Source organism: Struthio camelus, chromosome Z (genome assembly GCF_040807025.1).
Source record: "Struthio camelus isolate bStrCam1 chromosome Z, bStrCam1.hap1, whole genome shotgun sequence".
NCBI classification, from domain to species: domain Eukaryota; kingdom Metazoa; phylum Chordata; class Aves; order Struthioniformes; family Struthionidae; genus Struthio; species Struthio camelus.
In genome coordinates this window covers 22,773,924-22,794,450 of record NC_090982.1, presented here as the reverse complement: position 1 = coordinate 22,794,450, position 20,527 = coordinate 22,773,924, and the positions used below count along the sequence as shown (strand labels likewise).

At 35.9% G+C, this 20,527-nt stretch overlaps 1 protein-coding gene across 9 annotated transcripts in view; it reads right to left on the bottom strand.

Annotated features, from left to right (window-relative positions):
• CCDC171 (coiled-coil domain containing 171) overlaps positions 1-20,527 on the bottom strand; it is a 162,714-nt gene that overhangs the window by 74,771 nt on the left and 67,416 nt on the right. For all 9 annotated transcript variants that reach the window (XR_011137725.1, XR_011137726.1, XR_011137727.1 and 6 more), the window contains 5 exons: positions 15,113-15,599; positions 14,186-14,302; positions 9,158-9,384; positions 8,306-8,488; positions 6,094-6,279 (listed from right to left, as the gene is read on the bottom strand). Coding sequence is in view for 6 of the 9 variants with exons in the window: in XM_068927238.1 (XP_068783339.1) it covers positions 6,094-6,279; positions 8,306-8,488; positions 9,158-9,384; positions 14,186-14,302; positions 15,113-15,599 (1,200 nt within the window). In the remaining 3 variants the exon portion in view is untranslated. The remainder of the gene's footprint in view (positions 1-6,093; positions 6,280-8,305; positions 8,489-9,157; positions 9,385-14,185; positions 14,303-15,112; positions 15,600-20,527) is intronic.

The window sequence follows — 20,527 nt, the reverse complement described above, 5'->3', positions numbered from 1 at the left end:
TTCAGATTTTTTTTTTTTTTTTTTGCCCCAAAGGGAACTAAAAATTCCTACATATGGAACATGCAAAGAGTATCAAAAGTTATTTTTAAAAGACCATAAAAATACTCTACTTTTTTCAATTACTTTGTTAAAGCTTTTTCTTTTTTCTTTTTTTAATTAATCTATGACAGAATGTTAGAATTTTTTTAAACAATACAGTGCCGGAAAGAGATTCCAAGATAACAAAAGCAGTCTCCTTAGTGGGCAATATTACTACAATGTAAAGATGTAAATGAAGTATTCCAGATCTCACCATACGCTAGTCATTAATACATTACACCAGACCCCCTGCAAGATCTGAACCATCTATTCAGGAATAAGTTCAGTCCAAACTACTGTTACTTGTGATTCTTGTTTCCACATATGTTGCAACATTCCTAAACAGACTTCTACCTGCCTTAGTTACGAATCTTCCTCTGCAAAATACTGTAAGGGTACTTGAGCGCGCAAGCAGTCAAATGACTCTTAAAATTAAGATTTTTCATCAAATCAGGCTAGCATGACCAAAGTAATTCCATAATTTTCTTAGAAGGAAACATCTACTCTTAGTTGGAAATCAACTAGTTATAATTAGCTCTCAAAGACTAACTCCAGTGATGTTATGTAATCATGATTTATTCCACAGTGTTCCCTTTCAGAAGCTAAATTACATCCAAATTGTTATAACATGGTGAGAACATGTGCCTCAGTTATCTTAAACTATCTGACACATTAAAAACAAAATATGACTTTTAAACATAAAATTGAAAAGTATATCTTTAAAATGTTTGCACCTGAATAGACTGACTGCAAATGTAATAAACTGACAATTTTATTCACTCTCTTCTCAATGTAAAGTAGATGGAATTTTGGGCGTTATTTTATTATTTTCTTACTACACAAAGACAGTATAGTATAAATTTGCCCAAGAAAATCAGGTTCCCTAACATTCTGAATAACATTCTTAATTCTAAACAATAAAATATTTAGTAGTAAAAATCTGCAGTAAGAAAATTTTAGAAACAACAAAAATGTTTACTTGGTGTAAGTATCCAAATTCTGGTGTAAAATCTTAACAGTGCTCAAATTACAATGAATTATTACTGATGCATTCAATTGGCAAAACTGGACAAGAGGAACTGCAGAAGAATGAAACAGCATAACAAAATGGTAATGCCCACATCATAAAATAGGAGATTCTAACTGAATCATGCTTATGTGATTCTCACCACAAAATTGTGAATTGGTGCACTGAACTTTACGTTAAAGCAAATAATACACATACTATAACCCAAATTTATAAACTTATTTTTTCTCTTATTCTGCTCATTGCTTATATTTTTTTCCAGAAAAGCTAACCAAAAAAAAGAGGTCTTAAGACAGACCTCTAACAACTTAGTTACTAGCAGGATTTCTTCATTGATAACTATGGTGCAAATTCAATATTTTTCTAAAGGCCATGTACTGACCTCAGTCCCTCCAGGCAACTCCCATTGATACTGATGAATGTTCCAGGCACAGACCAAAGGAAATACACAGACCTAACAATCTTACTAGGAAGTAAGTTCAGTGAGGGAATGCAGGGGATCAATTTTCTTAATGAGGTGATCCGTAAAGTGGAAAAAAAACAGACAGCCCTTAGATCCTCAATGTTAGAGGCTAACCAGAGAGGCAGAGCAAGGAGAACAGTGCAATAGAACATAAAGAGCTGCCTACAAAACGCTAGAGACAATGAAACAAATACAGACTTTTCTATGGTTTTCCCATAAAAGTGATGTTTAAGGTGAAGCTTAAGTTTAGATAGCTGAAAATGGAGATAGAGTAATAATGCAGTCTTATACCCAGAAAAGAAATGCAAAAGGAACCTCTGTATCTCACAGGTGCTGTCCATCACAGGATTCCCTATATTTGACCTTTCTGCCATATTAAGAAAGCAGCTGCTGGGAAGAAGCCTGGGAAAGGTATCCCTTTTCCATATACCTAAATCCCCTGTAAAATATAGTATAACCTTTAAATGAAGAAAACACAAAGGGTCAGCTCCAGAGCAAGTCTTCAGCTGGCCAAACCCTTTGAAAACTATCTGCCTAAAAAATTGGCGTTACTGGAAGTTACATCACAGAGAAGGAAATGAGCATACTCCCTTATTTTGCAGATAAATGCTGTAATACAAATAGAAGCACAGGACAAAACCATCTAACCTGTAATCCTTTGAGGTACAAGAACATGTGATCTCTTTCGATTGAGAACAGGGCAGATAGCAATACTAATTTTTATTTTATTCTCAGTAACTTTATAAATTATTTAGGTGTTCAGAATATACCGTTCTCAGTATAAGAACTTAAAAAAAAACTAAAATACTTAATTAATGATTTATGAATTTCAGTCTCTAATTCAGAAAGGAGCTTGTTGGTCTTTAATGTGGTAAACTTGATTAACACAAATTTTCTATTAAGTTACATGCTAATAAGTAATCAACCATATTACTTTCTCTGAAGAACAGCCGTTAAGTTAATATGACAATGCACAGAAATACCCTTTCTTGCCAAAGGGACAAACATGTTTCTAAGAATCCATAGTCTCCCAAAGTGCATTCAAATCTTGACAAGACTTTCCAACTCAAAATCTCAGAGAATTAAAAAGAAAATCCAAAGCTATTAACTTGTTTTTACAGTGACTGTAATCTATTCTATTAATTCTTGTAGTTCTATTTGGGGAGCATGAAAATCACTTGCTCTTCCTCGTGTAAGTGAAATCATTTAACCTTTCTATAAGTTATAACACTGAAATTATTGCAGAAACTGCTAAATATAAAACGGACTTGCAAAGTGTGTACAAATAAAAAGAACTGTATAAATAATTGAAATGATTCTCCAGGGAAAATATGTGGCTATAAATGTCTGAGGAGTAAAAGCAATAAACCCAGCAAATTCTGCACCACTTTCACTGTACCAGAGAGCCTGCTCAGGAAAAATATCTACTTCTAACAGAAAAGACAGCCCCATCCTCCATCAAAATTTAATTTAGCTGGATGCGATTGGTTAGCAAAGTTTTCCATACTTTACACTAAACACAGAGTACGTATATAATTTATAATAACTTAAATGAAATCATAGTGAAAATAAATCCTCCAAATCTTCCCATCACAAGAAGAAAATGTTTTTTGTGGGTGCTCTCAAAGCTCTTGAATGAGGTTCTTTTCTCATTTACTCTGTAATAAATCAATGAAAGCTTAATGAAGAGTAAATGAGACCAGAGTCTAGTCAGGGAATCACCCTCTTCTGAAACACGCACTTAAGCATATTTTGGGGCATATCTGTAGCAAGTCACATAACTTAACATATCTTGCACTTGAAACCTGAAATGCGCATAGAGTTGCTACTAATTTACAGGACACTTTCCAATAAATTAAAGATAAAAAAAAAAACAACATTGTTTTTATTACATGTACTAATAAACATTCCTAAAAGGAAGTAAATACACATAAAAATATACATAGCGCCTGCCAGCAGGAAGAAAAGGATTCTACTGGAATTAAGACATGCTTGTATTAAGAGTAAAAATTTTATCTGCTGTGGATGCCTACTTAGCATATGTATAACAATCTCTCTTCAAAGACCAGGGAATCACAGTTAGCAACTTAACTCATCTAATAAAGAAAAGTGGTGTAAAAGGGTTGCTTAGTTCTAGTTGACCTTGAAATGTAATTGGCTACCTCGAGTGTCTCTACGGTATATGCCATTAAGAAGATAAAAATAAATGGGATTAAAATCGGAACAGATAAAGCTAAGAAATTAAGCATTACTCCTTTAATAAATCTACTTTATGAAAGTATGTGAATACCAAGATCTCTCTTTACTGACTACTATGAAAGTATGGATGAATTTCAAAATAAGTTATCAAACGTAAAAATTTCCAATATTTTCTACTATTTTTTCCCCTTCCTTCCCTACTGGGAAACTATGAATGAGGACTTCAAGGCAAGCTCTTCATTTAGCTTTACCCCTTGATCAGTCTAGTATTTACCTGAAATATCACTTTTATACTACCATATTCTCCAGCATTGTAAATATGCTTAGTTTAGACTGATGCTATTTTGAAATCTAAGATGAAATATATTTCCTCTGTGCAACTCCGCTTTTCTCCCCGGTTATGTACTATTTAAGACTTTACAAGCTTATCAAACTGTAAGAACACTATTTCTTAAAAAGGTCTAGGTGGAGATGAGATTGTTTTACTGTATCGCAAAATAACAGCTACAAAAAAACTATTTTAAATCACAAAAAAGGGATCATCCAAGAGGAAGTGTCTGGCATTTAAAACATCAGGGCAAAGAACAGACCGCTTCCATCTACCATATAAGCCACAAATAAAATGGGACTCTGGTAAACTGAAATAAAAAAGAAAAGTTTAAGAAAAAGACTTTTTATTAAACTTCAAAAAACATGTGATATGGTACAGCTTAAAGTAAAAAACTTCCTTCTCCTCTTGGTATCAAAGTAGTTTCTGTCAGACTACACTCTGGATTTAGGAAGTCTGTATTCAGCACACTTTTCTAACTCTTTTTTGGGCTGTTTTATATAGACTGTAAAAAGCAGTGAGAAAAACTGAGGGGAGATGATGATTTCGGAATAATGAATTATGAAATCACATATGCTTGATATAAAGATCAAGGAGCACCAGATCACGAACGTGTGCTGCTGTGCTACCACAGCTGATCCTTTCTTTTCCCTTGGTATAATCACTGATACAGACTTTTACAACCATACGTGATTTTATGCTAACCTAGGTAGGAAACATCACAAAGGAATTAAAGAGACACCAGTCAACCCTCTCAACCTTAAATGGAAAGTACTACTAGCTTTAATTACCACAGGGCAAGTATGTGACAAGAAGCCTACAACTTATATTTGGCTCAAAAATCTCCCAAGGAAAGAACTGAGAATTATGGAGTGACACATTTAGAAAACCATGTCAGCATATCTGTAAGTGGTAAAAGCAAATTTCAACTTCAAGGCTTATTTTGTCCACTTCTTTAGATTTCAGCCTACCACAGCAGCTAGGGTAGGGTTCAGCAGGCTATATTCAAGCAAGTGCTTTACACTAAATCATGGTGTTCCAAAAGGCAACAACTGCTGGAGCAGGCTGCAAAAATAAGAAATATTTTTGGACTCTCACATTCTCAAAAACTTGCATCAGGATTTTAATTAATAAAACTCACAAGCTATAGAATCTAATTCAGTAACCTATAACCCACATAATGTATTTAAAACTCCATACTGTACTCTGAATGTTAACAATTCACTTTTTGTTTGACCGTGCCTGAGCAAATGCAAAGGAATGTTTAAATACAAAGTATCATATGGCGATATGCAGCAACATATAAAAAGCAGACTCTAATGAAGATTTCAAATGATAACACTTGTCTCCTACTCCTTCTCTTCTTTACAATCTCAATATCCTTTAAAAATTTTGAGTCAAGTATTTCCTAAAGAAACTAACTAAGCACAAGCCTAACGGCTTGTATATAGTCTAGTTAAATCTGAAACAAAAATGCAGTAGCATTAACAAGCAAAACACTTACTTAAACGTTAAGATATGTTTAATCAATTCTTATATCAAAATGTAATGTCCACAGCTGGGGGATGGAGAGGGAGAAAGACCACAAAAAGCAACAGGTAAACTGGAGACGACATCATCTTTCACCCTTAACGAGGTATGTAATTTTCAGTAAATACCCGTACTACTAAAAAAAACTTTCTTAATATTAATACATTGAATGATATCCCTTCAGCTTTCTTGACTGTATACCACTCCAGACTGTAACTCTTTGTGGCAACTCATCTTCCGTGTCATCAGTTTTCACTAACACTGTCAGCAACCTTTTTCCTCATTTCTACTAGTTTCACAGCTTGTGTCTCTTTTTGGTTCTCCTCCTGCCTCTTGACTGCTCTTTGTTGTTTCGTCCCTAAATATCTCTCACAATATATAGTATTATTTGCACAAGAACTGTGAGATTTGGCTCATTCGCCAAAAGGTAAATTGCTGGTATCTATTGTAGAAGGAAAATCATCTTACCTTTACAGTTTCACTTAACATTTGGTTTTTGTCTGCTTCTTCACTGCAGTGCAATTCTAGTTTATTATTTAATTCCTGTAGCTGTTGGGCTTGTTCATTCAAAAGCATTTGTGCCTGATGCTCACGATGTAATGCATGATTTAATTCTTCACATGCACTTTCAAACCTCTCGTTGGTGATCAATTTCTGATAAGTGAAATAGATTGTGTTTGATTATGTTAACTGTATTTATCTGTTATATGCTTGACCTTTAGAGTTCCGCTTAATAACACGCTAACACTCTAACAGAAAAGCATGTTCAAGATGAATATTCAGTTTTTTAAACATAAAGACAAGCCATTAAACACTGAATGGTAGATAATTTTATTTACTGTAGTTTTTCAAGGAAACATTCAGGCTACTGCAAACAGTATGAATTATTCTTTCCAAATCTAACACTGCAGGTTTTAAAGAATCATTACTAATGAAGAAAGAAATATGCATGTCCAGAACTGCAAGGGAATAACATTTGTTAAGAACAAAACTGAAGACAACTAGATACGCTTGATGATATGAATTAAAGAGCCAATCTACCCATAGGAACAGGAAAGAGAACGGACATGCTTTCGATATGGGAAAGTAAAACTACAGAGTACTTCATCTGTTTCCATCTGCTCAGAAGAGGATATAAACACTTAGCTTTGGAGTGACACTCAATAGAAGAGGACTCAAAATAGTTTACACATACCAGGAATGGATAGAGAGAAAAAAATAGGCAATAAAAAGCAATTAGTTTAGTTTAGCAATTGGTTTTCATAGTTCATTTAACTGTTCTAAAGCTACATTTAGCTTTCAAGCTTCTATTTAAAATATGATAAAACTTGCAAGCCCGAAAGCTTGTCTTATCTGACCAAAATAGCTGAAAAAAGAACGTGATTTCTACCCAAAAGCCTTGTCTTGCCAGTATCCTTAAATCATCAAAATAATCCTATCTTTGAGACATACTACATTTGTTCTCTAAAGCCCCTCTTTTCTTTATCATCCTTTCTCATTTGTTAAGAGTACCACATTTCCAAAAGAATATATATGTTTTAATACCACGTATAAAGAGATATGAAATCATCTATTAAATATTCTGGGTTTGGAAATGTTTGGATAGGGTCACAATGATAGGTCTACCAAAGAACTCTCGGGATCAACTCAGGGCACAGCTATAGAAAATACTGCTCATTCTGGACTACGACTATTTCAGATATACTAGGGCACCTATAAAGCACACACAGGAATATTTATCCATTCACTTCCTCAGATTGCTCAGATGCGACCAATTCTGAATGCAACCTACAGAAAGCAAGTACAGGAGGGAAGGTGCCCAGTGGGTCTCTAGCATCCTGAAAAAGGGCAGGTTGCTCCCCTGCTATAGGGACTGCGCGTGCACACACACACACGCACACACACGATGGTAAACAAACCAACAGTCTGGCACAATGACATATTTGCATACAGAGAACTCCAGCCATTGAGCAGTGAAAATAAATCCCTCAAGCACTGTGTCCATCATCTGCTATACTGCGGCTTTAAGTGGTTAAGCAACCTTTTTTCCTAACCTCTCTTCACACCTGACAGTTAGTGCTATTTACAGGTTACCACACCCAACCTGTGGAAGTAAACCCTTTAACTCTAGCAAACGGCAAGAGGGACTTAATAGCCTGTATGCACCAAGAATGCAGAAAGGAGATTTTTTTTTTTTTTTTAACCATAAATTCCCTCCTACAAGTAAACTGAAAGAGTAAAAGACCTATCATAATATTCAGGAATATCATTGCAGGGTTCAAATATTACATTTATGCTTTATGAGCTTGTCATGAACATATTTATTAAATCTCCATATTTCAGCTGACTCAACTCTTTTGAAGTAACATCTATAAATCCTCTTATGGTATATAAATCACGCCAACATTTCCAACATACGGAAGAAAACCTGGATTACTGAAGACCAAACAAGTAATTTACACAGAATACCACACTGCAAATCAAAGAGAAACACCTGTGGAAAGAAGACTATTTTAAATACATCTGGCTTATAGTTTAGTGACATTTACAAGGCAAGTTTTCTGGAAAATTCTGTTAATAGTAGATTGGTTTTATACTTGTTTTTCTGAAGAACACAAATCAAAATATGTTTAAAAAGGTCTCTTCTGTAAGCAGTCCTTTCTAAATCAAATATACTTACAGATTGCTTAAACATATTTAATTGCTCTTGCAGGCTCTGGGCTTTGTCAGCTTCTTTTTTCATCTCATTCAAATTCCGTTTGAATTCTGCAAGTTCTAAGCGCAGTGAACGGCGTTCCACCTCTGCTGTATGAAGCCTTTGTGTAAATTCAAATATGTGCTTCTGCAAGGATGCTATGCTTTTCTGTTAGTAAACGGAAACAATTTTATGTGCTATAAAATGTGCTATGTTAGCAATAAAATCAATCACATTTAATACCCAAGCAAATGAGACAAAGCTGTCATTTGCCTCTATCTCAAATACATACACAAATGCACAAATGTGAACCAGCTTCATCTACCACTGAGGGTTACTGAAAAATTTGTTCTCAAGAAGGTATCCATTTTCAAGGAAGCTGCACAATAAAAGACATATTCTGAAAGAAAGAAGTTTTATCTTTTAATTTCAGTTACCAGCGGAGGACAGCAGGGAGGAAGAGGGATGTATCTTTACTGAAAGACAGAGTAGTAAGCAGGAAAAAGACAAAGAATCTTAACCTTTTAGTTAAAGGGAATAACAAGTTTGTTCTTACAAAGCACATGCAATTTTGACAGAATTTAAAATATCATTCTTGGAATATATAACATCTCTTTTCTTAAAATTCTTTAATATAACAATAAAATACAAGATCTACTCAGGGCCTATTGCTTCTGGGGTGTTGTAAATCAAGTTATGATTTTCTATATAGGACTTCAATGTAAATGACTCAAAGAATCTGAAATAAAATTAACAGTACTATCAGGAGAGCTCTACCATAATACTTAACGCTGTGAACCTACTGTTTCCATGAAATAGCACTATAAATATGCATACCATAATGGGTAGTCTGTCACATAATCCAGCTTTTAGGGCCTGTGCATTTATTTTATGAAGTCCACGAGCCAGCCTCTGTACCAAGGAGTCCTTCTCCACATAAGTAATGCTCCTGCTGCTGTCTAGTGGTACAGTGTCCATTATTACATTAAGCTTCTCCATAAGTTTTGAAAAAGAGTTTCTGGCTGAACTTACAAGCAAGTGTCCAGAAAGCCAGGAATTTGGATCTTTAAAAAAAGATAACAGCACAAGAAAGAAACATTAAGTAGACATTCGCACTGGGGGGCAAGGGAGGGGGAAATCAACAACAAATAATGTCTCTCTAAATGTACTGTGCAGGAAATTTCCATTAAACTAAGAGTGGAAGAATGAGCTCAAGGGACTTCCTCAGAGAATCCAGGACAAATTTTGTCTTCAGGAATGAACAAACTATTTCTACCAATCTTGCAAGAGAAAGGGTAAGAAAGGATTCTAAAAAATTGGATTTGGTTGTCAAGAGTAACTTTCCAGTTGTTTTTCTATTTTCTTCCAATGCTATACATTAAGTCCTTCTTGCATGTTCTAACTTTGTGATTCCCAAAACTTGTATAACTCTGATGCAAGCTAAACATAAGCCAGCTGATATATGTCACATGCAACCACACAAGGTGATTCACTTCACTGTAATATTTACAATGCAAATTTCTGAGTATTTTCTGCCCCCCCAATAGATGTCTAAATCATTGCTGTTCAAAACTAGTGAGGCTTGGTACCTTAAGGCCATACTATTTATATTCTGAGACAAGAGAATATAATTTACCTTATTTCAAGGCAATTAAAATTTTACAGCTACAATTACTTATTTCCCCACAGGATTTTGGTAATCATCCTTCTCATATAATGGACTTAAGGCCCCAGCACACCCAACATGTCCTGCTTACTGCTAGATTCGTCAGGTCTGTAATTAATAATTGTGTTTAATGTTGATAAATAAAATTGTCAGTGCTCCTTCCACTAATTGGTATTCCAGATAACAGTTAATAGGTTTATTTATGCCTTAATAAAAGTCTTGTAATTTAGTTTTCCCTCTGCTAGGCAGGTCTTAATCTGTCATTACTTGTCTTTATGATACTAGAGTGTAAGATGACAAGCATGGAAGAGCTTATTTACATTCAGTGTACAGCAGATCTCCTGTTGCTGTAGCGATTTAAAATATTTATTTAAAAGTAAACAGGAAAAAAAAATCATGATGGCTTTTTTAAGTGAAAGAATTAATTTTTACACAGTATAAGGATAAAGCCAAAGTTCAAAGACAAAAAGATGGTTGCTATATTTAGACTATCTTTGATTCTGATCATAAAGAATATATCATTTATACATATGAGATCCATTTTACCCCTAAGCAAGCAAGCAAAAAAATTTAGCACATGATAAAGTCAAATTTTCTTTTTTCAGAGCCATCCTCTAGCTTGGTTTCAAAACACTAGCCTTCCTATCATCCCTGTGTTCAGTTCAAAACCCACTGAAGTAGTAAATCTTTCATTTTACCATGTCTAAGATATGGCTGTTTCTGTTCACCTCCAAAGCTAAAAATCTTTACCAACATTTTCATCTTGTACTTTAGTTATCCAACATTCTTTGACACAAAAAAGATTACTCTCCTCATATCCAGAAGAAACTACTATTCTAATGCTTTCTCCACTTCGAAAAGACTCGTCCCTTTTTCCTTTTGTTGGTTTTCCCTTACTTACCACATCAAAGATACACTGCTTTTCATCATTTTAATTCCTATCACAGCTTACCCTTTTCCACCTATCTTTTAGTTTCAAAGGCCCTCTTTTCTCCAGTTATGATGCCAATACTAATTTAAATGTTCAGTTAAATTAACCTAAATTTCAAACCAGAACATTTGTATTACCTTCCATGCAAGATTCCAACAACTAGTGAGAAGAGAATATAAACTTTAAGCATATACACTTAAGTATCTGCCCACAAACAATCAAGGAATTACAGTAAAAGCATTATTAAATGATGCAAGAAATGACTTAAATACAGTCATATCACAAGAAGCAATTAATCTGATATTAAACAAATGAAGAAAATCTTACTTCAGTGACAGAAGAAGACGGAATTCTAGTTTGTTTTGGTGAAATAGAACAGTCAGCAAGAATGAACTCAGTATGTTACACAAGACTAAAATGTTCATGCTAAGCATCAAGCACTTTGATGTTACAGCTGATGATATTTGTATTCAAACAAACTTGATCTTTACCCTCTCTGACTTACTGCAACACTGCTTCTGTTAAAACACCAAAACCCCCAAAAGACACCCCAAAAGACACCACACTAACTCTACCAAAAAATACACTTTAAAGAACTATTCAAGCTGAGGCTAAGAGATTATTCCAAGATAATTTGCCAGAATGCAAACCGAATTACTAATGAACAGAGCAACAGTAAATGAACAGTAAATGAACATAAATGTCAAAAGATAGATGAAAAATACATTGTTTTTAAATGTGCCAAACAACATGCCAATCCACAGAGCACAACCACAAGTCCCAGGGTAATCTGGCTGCTAGGGATTTAGTTCCTTTCAGTTGACTCACATGCTTCCTCAGAACCTGGCCTTCCTTAGAACCTTTCTAAGGCACCAAAGCATTCCACGTCCTAGTTCCACACAGCACTGACTTGTGCCTACTCTCTCCTGTGATCTGCAGTTTAATCTGAAACTGAAACTGACATAATTTCAAGATCTGAAGAGACTAGATGCCTCTCAGATTGCTTATTTACCTTCCAAAAAATTAAAAATCATTTAAGTGAATTTGTGAGTTGAAATCCTAGTTGAAATATGACTTATATAACAAAAGAACACGTATCTTTAGTACTGCGTAACTATGCAACCCAAATATATTCCCATTCGGAGCCTTATCACTTTGGTACTTCTGGAAATTTCATGTCCGACTAAATCATTTATTAAAATTGGCGGAACCAAAGGTTCTTGAGAGAGGTTGATCCCAGGAGCAACAGTGTCCCATGTAATACATGGACAGTTAGATCTTGGGATTCTGTGGAAATGACTTAGAGAGGAGCTATGAAAGGCTCACCAAACCAATTGCAGCCCTAACATTATAAGCATGGCTCTTGCTAATTCTGAGCATCAAAACTGTAAAGAGTACTGAAGCTTGAAGTAAATTGGGTCCACCAGAAGCCTCATATACTTCAATATGGGAAAAATATCATGAGGTCTGGAGTACTAAAATTAGTCATTTCAGCACCGTGCCACTGTTGTAAAACTTATCTCTGATTCTCCTTCAGTCTGCTGTTCTTGTTCAGCTGTCTATATACAGGAACACTTGCAGTATCTTCCCTATAAATATTGCGAAACACAGTTCAAACACTGTTTTGTAAGGATGCAAACTTAAGTTGCTGAAAAACAAGATGACCCAAGAAAAGAGTTTCTGAAATGGTGATTCAAAACACTCCTGATTCAATGGCTGACTTCTAGAACCAGCCTACTGTTCAGGTTTGAACTGTATCACCTTCTCTCTGTCCTGTAATTTCCCTTGTTAAAGTAGATAGTAAATACAGTAGAGACATAAAATAAGGAATGCTCTAGTGTGTATAAATTGAGAGGTCTTTATTTCTCTCTCAAAACTAAGATATAAAACAAAATAATATTGCAAATAAAACAAAAAAGTATGTTTTTAAACAGATGAAAAAATATTGTCAAACACAATGGTCTTTCAGAAACCAGCAATTCTGTGCCATTAGAAATGATTAGCCATTTATCTGATTACTATGAATAAGTAAGGTAGAACAAAAAAGGAGTTTTATATCATTCAGAAAAAGATTTCCATGTCCAAATTAACTAGTGATACAGGCACTGTCAGAGCCAGAACACTGAATGAGACAAACCTCTGACCTACACCAGCTCAGACACTCTCATCACAAAGCAACCACAGAGTAAAATAACCGGTGGATACAGCAGTCCTTGCTTCCAAGACAGTAATTCTTCATTCCCCTTCCGCTACCGACTTGAACAAGACTTTAACCAAAGAAAACATTGGAGAACAACTGTGGTAAGTCAGAACTGGGCACATTTCAGCAGCCCAGATCTCCTTTGCTGGACTCTGATCCTGCAGCTTCTCCAAGGTGACCTGAAACCCCAGCATGAATTAAAAATTGTCTGAAAGCAGCTAGAAAAAAAAAAAATCACTGGAAATCACAATGACAATACCCACATGCAGCTACAAGACAAGAGAACAGACATTATAACCCCCTCAAAACTACACAAAAAAGATCCTGGCTGCCTAACTGGCTCACTGGCTCTGACCAAGTTAACAGTATTAACACAAGGGTGAAAAAGTGTAAAGCAGCTGAAGAATTTCAGTTTTGCAATAGGAAACAGTGTAACAGTGTTATACTGTTCCAGTTCCAGATTAAGTACGGGCTACCATTATAAAAAAACAAATCTCACTCTTGGATACATTAAAAGGTTCGTATCATAAAAAACACAGTAGGAAATTATTTCTTTTTTGTCAGCAGTGGTAAAGCCCCAGGGTGAATATGGCCAGTTTTGGGGTTCACAATAAATACATACACAGACCGAATAGAGAAAAATGGTGTAGGCTTTGTCTATTCACAGAAGACTAGGCTGAAATTCAGTAAAATGCTTTTCAAATTTAACATCAGAACGGGAGAACTAGGAAACCTGTGAATTGCTACTTCAATGGAAGTTTTTAAGAACAGGTTAGACAAATATCTATTAGCAAGCTGTCGACATATTTTTTTCTGTCTCTCAACAAAGATGACAAAACCGTCCAGATGATTTCTAGAAGCACTCCCTAGCCTTATGTTTCCCTGACTCTATGTACAGAAATTATTAAGCATAAGTATCATAATACCAACATAAAAGAAAATCTGTTCAAACAGAGCTCTTCAGAAGTTTGCTCCAGAATAATTTATATAAAATCCTGACAGAGGAAATAATATAAACACTCCGATATTTTATATTTTCTACTACAGGAATACACTTTTTAAAATTACCTGTTTTGCTAACAACATCGTGTAATTCAGCCACAGAACTGATCACGGCAGCGAGGAGGTCAGAACTAGTAAACCAGCTGAGTGCTTCAACACAGTGAATTTGTTCCTTTTTGTGTCCTGTGAAATAGAATCGTAGCTACCAGTAAAACTGAGTAATACAGATAAGGCACATTAATATTCTCAACTCTTTCAGAAGTTGATCAAAAATAAGTATATAAGCCCTTAAATTATTCTTCCTTCAGGTCACTTTAGACTATATTTGCTATGCTTGGACAACTTTAGCTATCAAAACAAAATTAAATGCATCTGCTAAATTGAGAAAAGTTTTGAGTTTTTTGGGTTTTTTGTTTTTTTTTTTTTAAAGGTAAAAGCATCTGCTTTTACAGTAACATGAAGAGAGACACAGACTACATAATTTACAAAAAAATTTAGAAATCCTATACTAACATTTTACCTGAATAAAAATGTAACTTTTTCCATTTTTAGTTGGAAATAAGTACTAAAAGAGGTTAATGAAAGAAGAGGAATTCTCTTTAACACACTAAAAAAAAAAAACAAACAAAAAATTGATGGTCAGTCATGTAGGGAGATTACAAAGTATTATACTGTCTGAAAAGAACTACAGAGAAGTTGTGCTAGCATCTACTTTCGCAACACACAACATGAATATCTGGAATATCAAACAGTAGGAGTCCACAAGTATAGCTGCAACTTTTTTTTCAGTCCTAACAGACACAAAGTATTTTCTTTCACGAGTACTTCTGATATAATCTCTGACTATACGTTAAGCAGTCATGTCTATGTTCAGTCATTACATCTGTCTTTACACTCTACTAATAATAATTATGATTTGTTAAGCACCAACCGTGTGATTTGACATAACACTTATCAAACAATCAGTCAGCTTACTTGACAAATTATACTTGCCTTTGGAGTCTCCTACACAAACTAGTATTCCAACGCCTTCTTTGAAGCCATCTACCCAGGAGAAGAGAGCACTGCAAGACTGTCCTAAGACTTTTAGTCTGTTGGCTGCCAAAACTGCAATAACACCTTTCCGGAATATACGTGTCAGGTTTCTGAATTTTCTTTGCTTTATTTTTGCTTCATCTTGCTTCTTTTCCTCTATATCAGAGAGCGCATGGACCAGAGTCCTAATTTCCTGGTTGACTAATTCATAAACGTTGACCTGGTCCTGGAGAAGGTCTCTTTGGGTAGACAAAGCACATGATCGGCCATAGAGAGGATACAGAGCACCTGCCATTAGGGCACAGGCTGCCAGGAGAGATGAACGCTCCTTCTGAATCTGTGTTAATGTATTTTTCATATGTACATTTTCAAGGGCCAATTTCTCCCGTTTTTTTTCAAGGATAGAAGATCTTTCCTTATTTTTTTCTGCTGTTTCTTGGTATTTCTGGTGGAGGGAAAAACCAAACAGAAACAGAAGAAATATTAGCTCAAATATATTTTTTATAAAACTAACAAAATTGTGTTTAGCTAGACAAAAATGAACAAAAAATTAAGTCTCCTTTTTTCAGGTGAAATGATAATGAATTAAAGAACCACAGATTATTAGTCATGATTGCCAAAGCACTCTCATAGCAAACAATTACAGGATCAGATATATGCAATCAAATCAATGGTATGAGGAAAACCTGCCACAATGCTCAATTGCAAATGGATACCAGATTTTCTCAAGCTAATCCACTAGTACTGCAATAGAACACAAAAGGTCTATCAGTAGAATCAGTTGGCTTAACAATCAGCAATTATACACCCCAATTTCAGGAAGAACACTTGCTCTTCAAGGCAGAGAGGAAAGTTCACGTAAGAGAGGAAAAAAAATAAAGAAAATCCTGGAAGACAGAACTAGACAGATTGGCAGCAGCTGGGAAAGGGGAAGTAAAGGTGATCCCTTAATTACTTTGTAATCAACCCCCTACTTATATATTCACAGATTAATTAGGTCGCATACAGAATTGTGTTTTCTAGAGAACAGTGTAGTACACATATTTTGTTTTATTTCAACTTGTACCGTGACAGATTTTACAACTTGCGGAACTTACTTTTTCTCTCTATGCCCTACCTAGGCAAAGATGAAGATTTAAAACAGTACTAACTACAATAGCAAGATGAAGACACCAAAAAGCTAGGGAATTTCAGAGTTAAGATTCATCAGCTTGCTTCCTTTTGATGATACACAGTTCTTGTCCAGGAATCAAGACAGTATAGGCTGGGACCTCAGAGACCTAGACTGGCTTCCTGACGCATCAGAGTCCCTATGCAATTGGAAAAATCACTTAAGGCTAGATTTAAACTGGATCCAAAGATGCAAGGAAGTAACACTTTGCAGGCACTTTTCACAAAGAACACACAGGCTCCAGTTAATTGCTTACATTCCTGTTACAGTATATGCACACAAGTAGGTAAACATGAGTGGAACTCATAGGACTGTTCAGCCTGGAGAAGAGAGGACCTGAGAGGGGATCTCTTCAATGTATACAAATATCTGAAGGGACGGTGTCAAGAGGATGGGGCCAGTCTCTTCTCCGTGGTGCCCAGCGACAGGACAGGAGGCAACGGGCAGAAACTGAACCACAGGCAGTTTCTGTCTGAACCTGAGGAAAAACTTCTTTGCTGTGAGGGAGACAGAGCGCTGGGAGAGGTTGCCCAGAGAAGTTGTGGAGTCTCCTTCGCTGGAGATATTCAGAACCTGCCTGGACGTGATCCTGGGAAATATGCTCTAGAGGACCCTGCCTGAGCAGGGGGGTTGGACTAGATGATCTCCAGAGGCCCCTTCCAACCTAAACGATTCTGTGAATGGGAAGTCAGTATGACGAAGAAAAAAAGGATTATCTTAAGCTTCAATTCCCTCTCCCAGAGCCCTAAATAGTTTTGTTAAAAACAGAGCAGGGATTATTCCTTTAGACAGTGGCCAAAGGAGAAGTAAAAAGGCATCATCCAGCCATGTACCCACTTATCTGCTTTGCTGCAGGCCAAGAATCACTGTCAGAAGCAAGTGGAGAAAGGGATGCCTTGGGTTATTCTTCCTCCTCCATCCAAGAAACAAAGGAGAAAAAAATACATAAGCTATCCCTGGAATGTAAATGCAAGTGTAAATGCATGCTTCTGTAAATGCATGCTTCTGTAGAGAAGTATCCTAGTCATCATTTCAGAACGTCTTCGGCCAAGGAAATATTTATTTTGTGTGGGGGGGAAAGAGGCAGGATTTTAACTGGAGGAAGAAGATGAACTTGCAAGCCTTCCTTTTTATGAGAAAAATTTAAATTTCAGCAGATGAACTTTACAGATTCACACAGTATTGATGTTGAGAGAATGGCATAAATAAAACTTGAATACATGTAAAATGTTAGTATTTAAATACCTCTGGAGATACAGAAATGGAAAGGGTAACTAAAAGATTTAGTTTCAAAATGCAATTTGCAAGCCTTGCACGTCACTCATCTACTCTAAAATTAGGAATGGATATGTACAATACTTTCAGAGCTACTACATCATTCACAGTGTTTGATTTTTGCAGGAAAAAAGCTCGATAGCATGGCTGGAAGGAACTATAAAGGTATCTCGAATTTAGAAAATAGCTTACGGTTTCTCACCATCACTGGTTAAAGGCCAATGTTTACGTAAAACAGCTTAAAGTATGATCCCCATACGGCTGTTCAGTACCAATACTAACATTCAGTGCTCTGGCTGTTTAAAGCTTATTCTTTTTAAAAAAATACAGTGTTTTAAAGCTTACTGTTATAGTATAACATGCATAAACAAACAAGACAATCTTACTGTAAAATTATATAGCCCTCTGCCTACAGGAATTAAAAAATTTGATAAGAAAATACATATTCTTGTTTCTAATGGTTGATAATTGATTTCTCTCTTACTGTATATTCTTTCTAGTGTCTTCTTCAAAATTTCAAAGTACAATTTTTGAAAGGAACATAGAATTCTCCTCCTAAATGTTGGCGGGCTGATTTCCTTGCGTGTTTGAGCTTTTGGTGTAACCCAGTTTCACTGAGTTACAGAGCTTGGTGGACTCCAAAAACACTTAAAAAAAAAAAAAAATTGAATGCTCCCCTAGGAAGCAGAAACTTTATTTTATCCTATTTCTTACTTGTCCTTATCCTTGACATTGGCAAAAAGATGGAATTGGAAACTAGAAGTTTAATGACACACTGACTTCAAAAGGTCTTCCTGTATTTCAGGTGTTTTGCCTTTCGTTACAACACTGACTGCTGATACAATTGGAAGATACCACAGCCTTTAGCTAATTCACCCGCCTTGCTGTAGAAGCAAAGCTTCTTAATGAAAAAACCCAATATGAGACATTTTTTCCTCCCTAGAGGATTTTTTCCGTTTCCTATTTAGCAAACTTTTTATTTTCTTGTTAAAATAAACATTTTTTAAAGTAGTTACTGGATTTTGCTCTCATAACATCTTTTTGCATATCAGAACAAAAAAAAGCCTTACTATTTTAAGTGGCTTCCACAAAAAATGAGGACTGATTAATAAATCTCTAAATAACAATCAAATATCTGATAGTTAAAATTCAGAGGACAATTCCTACGAGACTGTGCACAGTTTGAATAAGTAATTTGTATGAGGTTAAGGAACAGGCACAGTAACACTGTAAAAACGGACACACAACTACCAAATTAAGGGGACTGTGTTCCTTCTACAAAGGCAAGTAAAAAGGATATTTATTTTAGGCTCTTCTTGGTCCATGGTCTCCATGCTATCAAAAAGAGCAGTATCTATAGAGAGTCTTTTTGTTGCTGAGCCACAAGAAGGCCACTTTGGGTATTTCTGTCCTACAGGGAAAAAAAGTGAAACTGCTTTCTGATTACATCATCTAGCTGACTGACAGCAACAGCTGTGAAATAGTACCTGGTAATACCCAGAGACACCATTTGAGGTCAGAGACCTGAATAGTATTGGCTGGGGATAGAAGCACTGGCAGGTGTCATTATTACTAAAACTCCCAAATTGCAATGTTGTATTTTACTCAGGTGACTAAGGAGACCATTCTGAAAAGCTCTACTTCTCCACCGCAGTTCTAAGAAACTCCAAGACACATCGCTTACTATTGTGCGGTTATAGCTCTTGTTTAACTGGATTACCTCACCCATACAGATCTAAGACACCTGTCCGAATTGGCAGTCTTCAGTGCGCCACCAACAATTAAAAAAAAATTAAAGAAGTCTTTATCCAGCAGCTCTGAGGAGAAAAAGTCTAGAGGAAAACATGGTACAGCAGTTGAAGACAGAGGCACAAACAAAAGGATGCAGCTTTGTTCCATGATGTACCACTAGCTTGATGCAAGACCTAGCAAGAATCACTTATCTTTGCTTTACACAATGGAGCTAGTATCTGCAAGGTTTAATTCGTTAACCTGCTTGTAATGAGCATTCAGATTTTTAGATGGAAATACAGCAATCAATTGCTACAGTTTCCTTACAGTGCTAGAATAAACATGCTAACGTGATGAGACCCACTTCTCTGCAAACAGCTGCAGACTGCAGTTGTGTTTGATCCATTATCTGAGCAAGATCAAGGTAAGAAGTAGTCTTCTTGGTTTTGCAAGAAAGAAATCCAGGCACACAGGTTGGAAGTTGTGGCACGCTGACTAGGTCCCCAGTATGGAAGGTGAAGAAACACCCTGCTAAGGCTGCTGCAGTGCATACCCACTAATCAAGTTTTATATGAAAACTTTCCATCATTTTTATGATCAGCATTTTCCCTTAAAATTCAAGTGTACCTATTGATGGGTGCTATTTACCATATTACGCGTAAGCATATTTCCAAAGCCAGAATTAACTAAACAATCTAACATGTTTCCAAAAACACAGCCACATTTCTGCTTCTGCAGTGATTCTTCTGCAAACCCATCTTTGCCTACCACCAAGAATACACTTGTAGAGCGTACCCTGGAATGCGAAAACCCCACAGCCTGATCCTTGCCTGCTCTTACTCAGAGGAAGGTAAGCAAGGACTAAGTTACTCTTAAGACTTGATTGCAAGAGGTGGTGTTCAACCACTTTGACTCTTAGAAAGCAGATACAGTAATTTACGCTTTACAGTTTTCTTTAGATGACCTCACATCCTGACAGTATAGGCAACAGGAGCTCCTGAGTTTGACCTAATGAAGGACTTCCCAAAATTCAGAAAGCTAAATCTTCTTTTAAACTTAAGACATTAACACAAATGAACTCGCAGTCTGAGAAAGGGGAGAAAGAGTGAAGGAGGCTGAGAATAAATGAGGCAAAAACAAAATACTGCAAAATAATTGTTTCATCTTTATCCCAAAGGAGTCCCTCACCATCCTGA